Below are 6,767 nucleotides of genomic sequence, written 5' to 3'. Positions count from 1 at the left end.
GTGTGGCTGGGTTCCAGTCAAATTACGGTTTTACTCTTAAGAAACCACCACTAGAACCAGCCTTTCAAGTGCTGCTGGTGTCAGAGATCTGCTAATCACCAAGGTCTTGTGGTCTTCTTAGGTGTCATGGATTGAATTGTGTCCCTTCAAAATATGTGTCACCTTGGCTAGGCCTGATTCTCAGGGGTTTGGCAGTTAGGTAATGCTGTAGTCATTCCCCATGATGTTATCTGATGTGATCAATCAGTGTAAGAAGATTAGGGTGGGATGCAGCACCCTTAGGTGGTAGCTCTGATCATTTCCCTGGGGTGTGGCCTGCATCGCCTTTATCTTACAAGAGATGAAAGGAGAGAGAAGCCAGCAGAAAGAAGAGCCAGGAGCAGGTCATGTCCTCTGGGCCTAGGGTCCCTGTGCTGAGACCCTCCTAGACCCAGGGGAAGATTGGTGCAGACACATGGAGATCTCCAGGAAGTCAGGACCCACAGATGTTGAAAGAGACAAGGCCTTCCTCCAGAACCAACAGAGGAAGAAAGCCTTGCCCTAGAGCTGATGCTCTGGATGCAGACCTCTGGCCTCCTAAATGGTGACAGAGAAATTCCCGTTTGTTAAAGCCGTCCCCTTGTGGTGTCTCTGTAATAGCACCACCAGAGAACTAAGACACCAGGTTATCAGGTGGTGGTGGTAGGTGCTGTCAAGTCAGATCTGACTCACAGTGGCCCTGTGTACAACAGAGCAAGCACTGCCCAGTCCTGCACCGTCCCTGTAACGGTCACCATGCTTGAGCCCACTGCTGCAGCCACTGTGTCCGTCCACCCCATTGAGGGTCTTCCTCTCTCTCACTGACCCTCTACTTTACCAGCACGATGTCCTTTTCCAGGAGCTGGTCCTTCCTGGGACCGTGACCAAAGCACGAGAGATGAAGCCATGCTGGCTTCTAAGGAGCATTCTGGCTATACTTCTAAGAGATTGGTTCATTCTTCAGGCAGGCCATGGTATATTCAATATTCTTCACCAACCACAACTCAAAGGCATCAATTCTTCGCTCTTCCTTACTCATTGCCCAGCTTTCACATGCATATGAGGCGACTGAAAATACCACGGCTTGGGTCACTTAGTTTTCAAAGGGACATCTTTGCTCTTTAACACTTTAAAGAGATCTTTTGCAGGAGATTTTCCCAGCGCAATATGTCATTTGATTTCTTGACTGCCAGGTTATCAGTCGTCTTCAAATGTCCATCTCAACTCTGGTTACAGGAGCCAATGATGCTGCCCAGACCTGGGGTCTATCACTTCCCATGGGAGGTCAGTGCTGGCCAGGTTCCTGACGGGGGCTCGCTGAGAACATTTGGCAGGTGAGAATAGTGGTTCTCCCATCTGGTGGGGGGACGTTTAAGTGGCTCCCCTGCTCCCCAAAAAATACCCAGTTAAAATTATGAAAAATAAATGCTGAACAATTAATACATATAATACATGTATTGTTTATACAAAGCATGTACAGTCCATGAAGCTGCAAAGGCAGAGTGCAAAATCACCTGTAATTCCACTATCCAATCACTGGTAACCTTGTGGTGATTATCTTTACAGACTTTTCCATGTGTGTGTGTATGTATGTAGGAGCTCTGGTGGCGTAGTGCCTAAGGCACTTGACTGCTGACCAGAAGGTTGCAGTTCAAACCCACCAGCCACTCCTCAGAAGAAAGGTTGGGCAATCTACTTCCATAGTGATACCGCCTCAGCAACCCAAGGAGGGGTCTCTATGAGTCGGGTCTGACTCGATGGCACTTAACAACAACAACAACAACAAATGTATGTATATATGCATATGTGGGTGTGTATATATACATATATACTGTGTTTGTTATCTATTGTGATATAACTAATTACCCCCAAATTAAGTGGCTTGAAATGACAATGAATACTTGCTCTCTCGCAGTTGCTGTGGGTCAGAAATTTAAGGGTGGCTTAGCTGGCTGGTTCTAGGCTTAGGTTCACTCATGAGCTTGTAGTCAAGATGGCGGCTGGGGCTGCCAATGTCTGAAGGCTTTGACTGAGGGTCGGCTCCTGAACAAGGTAGCACCAGCGGTCGGCAAGAGGCCTCTGTTCTTCACAAGGCAGGTTTCTCTGAGGGCCACGGATGGGTCTTTGTAACATGCCAGCTTTTCCCAAAGCAGGTGACCCAAGGGACAGAGCAAAGTAGAAACCCAAATGTCTTTTACGATCTATCCTTGAAATCACCCTCAGTCATTTTCCACAATATCCTGTGGTCACACAGGCCCACCGTAATCAGTGTTGGAGAGATTATGCAAGGATGTGGATACTCAGAGATGAGAATCACTGGGGGCCATCTTAGACACTGGCTGCTACAGATATGTATACACATACAGGGATGTTTTAACCCGTGTTAGATTTTTTGATCTTACTGTCTGGTGTGTAGTGGCTCACACTTGGCGCTAACCAGAAGAGTGGTGGTCTCAACCCACTAGCCATTCTGTGGGAGAAAAATGTAGCAATCTGCTTCCGTAACGATGAAAGCCTTGAAAACCTACGGGGCAGTTCTACTCTGTCCTGTAGGATTGCTACGAGTCAGAATTGACACAACAGCACACATCAACAAGTGTCTTACCATTTTGTACTGTTCATTTTTTTAATATAACTTTAATTCCGTGCTAAATATGGAGGTCTGCATCACCACTTTTAATAGGTGTGTTTCTTTCCTTGTGTAGATATGCCATAGCTTATTTAACCATTCTTTTATTGATTTTTTATTTTAAAAATGTCAGTGTAATTCACTGGGGAAAAAAATAGTCATTTCAATAAATTGTCCTGACACTACTGTATATACTTATGGAGTGGGGGGAAAAAAATCTTTATCCTTACCTCACACCATGCCAAAAATTTTGAACAAGATCACAGATATATGTTTAAAACAAAAAAACCTCTGGAAGAAAACAGGATAAAATCTTCACAAAGATAGGCAAAAATTTGTTAGGTGAGACATAGAAAGTGGTAAGCATGAAAGAGAAATGGATAAGCTGCACTTCAACAAAATTTAAAGTTTCTGAGACATTATTAAGAAAATTAAAAAGCAAGCCACGGAGTAGGAGAAAATACTTGGCTTGTATCTATAACACACAAAGAACTCTTATACCTCAATAATAAGACAAATAATTTAATTTAAAAACAAGCAAAAGATTTGAACATACACCACTAAAGGAAATCTACAGATAACACACTCACAAATATTTGTTCAACATTGTTACTTATTAGGGACATCTACATTAAAATCACAATGGATACCATAACACACCCAGTAAAATGACTAAAATAAAAGAGTGATGGTACCAAGTGTTGGCAAAGATGCAGAGCGTCTGGAACCTTCAGACATCATTGGCAGGAGTGTAAAATGGCACAACTACTTTGAAAAATAATCTGGCGGCTTCTGATGGTTAAATAGGCGGTGACAATATAACCCAGAAATCGTACTCCTAGATATTTACCCAGGAGAAATGAAAACATAATACCCACACAAAGTACGTGAAAGTTCATGAAGTAGCTCAAAGCAAAGGTGAGTGGAGAAACAAATTGTGGTTTATCTGTTCAATGAAGTGCTACTAAACAGTAAAAAGGAATAAACTGCTGATTTACCCAACAACATACTTGAATCTCAAAAATACTTTGTTGACATGGAAACAATTAGTCCAAGAGACTGGTACAGCATGTGATGCTCAGCCTGTACGACTGACTATGAGACCAGAAGAAGTAGAATGAGATGGTGCCCGGCTACCACTGTCAACCACTTGGAAAGGGATCAGTGCAGGAGATCCTGGATAGAGAGGGAGAACAATGTGGAACAAAACTCGAAATCATTAAAAAAAAAAAAAAAGAGGGATCAGGTTTTCTGGTCTGAGATAGGCAAAAATTTCTTAGATAAGAAATTTTGGAACCCCTGAGACTATGGCCGCTAGCTGCCCTTCAGGTCTGGAATTGAACCTACTCCTGTGGCTTCCAGCTGAACAAAGACAGGCATATGAGCTGAACGTTTACATTAGGTAGATACACTTCTTGGAGAGATCAATCATGGGAGAATAGAAGGGCTGTGTATGCAGGGAGGCAGCTTGGGCAGGGGCAGGAGTGCATGGGAGGGATGGACACAGGGAAGAGGTAACCATGGGGAGGAAGTGGGAGGGGAGCTGTCGCATTGTGGGATACTGCAGTCGATGTCATGAGACAAAGTGTATGTGAACTGCTGTATGGAAGATGAATTTGCTCTGTAAACTTTCACCCAAATCATAATAAAATTTAAAAAAAGCTTTGTTGAGTCAAAGAAGCCAGACACAACAGGATGCATGTTATTATGATTCTGTTTATATGAAGTTCATGAGCAGGAAAACTAACTTATAGAGACCAAGAACAGGTCAGCTGTTACCTAGGGTGGCAGACAGGGAGATTGACTTCAGAGGGGCACAGTGGGACTTTCTGGGGTGAAGGAAATCTGTATCTTTTCTATATATGTGTGATTTTTGTGTTGTTGAGAACATACACCAAGTCCACAATTCCAACACGTGTGTGCAGTTCAGCAACATTGATTACGTGTTTCCACTTGCACACATTCTCACCCTCCTTGTCCAAAGTGTCCCTCCCCTATCAATATAAATTCACTGAAGTTTGCTATCTAATCTTTTGAGTTGCTGCTGTCAATTTGATCCCATATTGTTGTTGTTGTTGTTACATGTTGTCAAGTCGGACCCGACTCATAGCGACCCCTCCTGGGTTTCTGAGGCAGTATCACTATGGAAGTAGATTGCCCCATCTGACTTCTGAGGAGTGGCTGGTGGGTTTCAACCGCCAGCCTTCTGGTTAGCAGTCAAGTGCCTTAGGCACTATGATCCCGTGTAGATAGGTCTTAAAAGAGAAGAAATTCTTTACTAGTTAAGCTAAACTATTGTTTGGTTTCAAGAAGTCTTCACAGGGTATTTTTCGTTGAAGATTTAAAGATGATCTCAAGGCAGTAGTTTTAGGGGTTCATTCAACCTCAGTGGCTCCAGAAAGTATAAAGTCCTTGGAATCTAAAATTCTGTTCTGCAATTTTCCCCTTGGATCAAGATTCTCCTATAGAATCTTTGATCAAAATGTTTAGTAATAGTAGCCAGGTACCATCCAGTGCTTTTGTTCTGTTGGCAAAGGAAATCTACTACATCTTTTTTGTATGTGTGTAATTTTTGTGTCGTTTAGAATATATACCAGTTCAACAATTTCTATACGTACAATTCATGGAGGCAATTAGTAATATACTACATCTTGATTGGTGAGAAGGCGCTCTGGTGGCACAGTGATTAAAGCATTCAACTGCTAAGCAAAAGGTTGGCAGTTCAAACCACCCGCTCTTCTGTGAGAAAGATGAGGCTTCCGGAAAGATTTACAGCCTTGGAAACCCTAAGGGGCGGTTCTACTCTGTTCTGTAGGGTTGTTATGGTTCAGAATTGACTCGATGGCAGTGGGTTTTGGTTTTGACTGGAGGTGACACACATCTGTATGTCTGTCAGCACTCGTTGCACTGCACAATGAAAATAGGTACATGCAGATTGCACCTCAGTAACATAGTCTGAAAAAGTATTTCCGGTTTGTTGGTGCAATTTCTATTTCTCTGATCCGAATGAAGCTGGTATTTTCCCAAGACCTTTCGAGCTTTGTGGTGGTTCTGTCTACAGACGGACACTATTGCATTTTCCCTGATTCCCAGGTTGGGCCTCTACGACATGATCCAGTCCAGAGTCACCCTGACGGCTCAGCACGGAGCTGATCAGCACCAGGTCCTGGTCTGTACCAAGCTGGTGGAGCCATTCCAAGCCCAGGTGGGCTCCTTGTACATGGTCCTCGGGGAGCTCGAGCACCAGAAGGGTAAGCCGGTCTTAGATCCCCTTCTCACTCTGGGGCCTGAAGTTGCGGCAGCCTTTCGGGTGACTCCATTGGGAAGGGCTTGACTTACAGTACCTCCCTGGCCCACAATGTGAGTACCTCCCTGGACTCATGGGCAGCAGACATGTACCTCTGAGGGACTCAGTGCAGACCTACCACATGGTGCCGAGTTAAGGAGGGAGCAACAGCGAAGAGATGGTCCGCAGGAGAAGTGAGACAAAAGGGAGAGAAAACAAGCATTTTCGAAGGCCTGCAACGTGCCAGGCCTGGTGCTAGGTGGCTGGCTTGGATCTTCTTGAATCTGCTTAGCAGCCCTGATCCAAGTTTTATTACTGCTGTTTTAGAGTGAAGAGAACCAAAGCTCAGATAGGGTGGGGCTTTTATAGCAGGGGTGAAGGGGGGAGGGATGAGGGGAGGGGGAGGGGTGGTAACAAAACATACACTTAAAATGCCGCGGTTAACATCTTTGTGCGCTAATCTTGGCCCATCTTCTGATTATTAATTTAGGGTAGTTTTCTGAAAGTGCAATTGCTAGATTAAAGGATATTAATATGTTTAAGTTTCTTGATTTACACAACTTGTTTTCTAAAAGTCACAGAGGTTTTTAACTCTGGATGAAATGCGCTGGGGGAAAAAAAGTAATTAAGTAGCACTTACTTTAATTAAATTTTATTTAATAAAAGTTAATCTTTATACAGACTTAAGCCTTTAAGCTCATAGAGTCCCTGCCCTCTTAATTGATTTTGAGAGGAGTTCTGGTGGCATAGTGCCTAATGCGTTTGACTGCTAACCAGAAGGTTGGTGTTTCAAACCCACCAGCAGCATAGTGCCTAAGGCACTTGACTGCTAAC

At 43.8% G+C, this 6,767-nt stretch overlaps 1 protein-coding gene across 1 annotated transcript in view; it reads left to right on the top strand.

The window, feature by feature from the left end:
* Positions 1–1,260: 1,260 nt before the first annotated feature.
* Positions 1,261–6,767, top strand: part of TEN1 (TEN1 subunit of CST complex) — an 11,836-nt gene continuing 6,329 nt past the window's right edge. The window contains exons 1-2 of the mRNA XM_007959861.1: positions 1,261–1,352; positions 5,741–5,898. Of these exons, the coding sequence (XP_007958052.1) occupies positions 1,261–1,352; positions 5,741–5,898 (250 nt within the window). The remainder of the gene's footprint in view (positions 1,353–5,740; positions 5,899–6,767) is intronic.

Source organism: Orycteropus afer, unplaced genomic scaffold (assembly GCF_000298275.1).
Source record: "Orycteropus afer afer isolate SDZICR_OR568_19922 unplaced genomic scaffold, OryAfe1.0 scaffold00018, whole genome shotgun sequence".
In the NCBI taxonomy this organism is placed as follows: domain Eukaryota; kingdom Metazoa; phylum Chordata; class Mammalia; order Tubulidentata; family Orycteropodidae; genus Orycteropus; species Orycteropus afer.
This window is presented reverse-complemented; position numbering and strand designations above follow the sequence as displayed.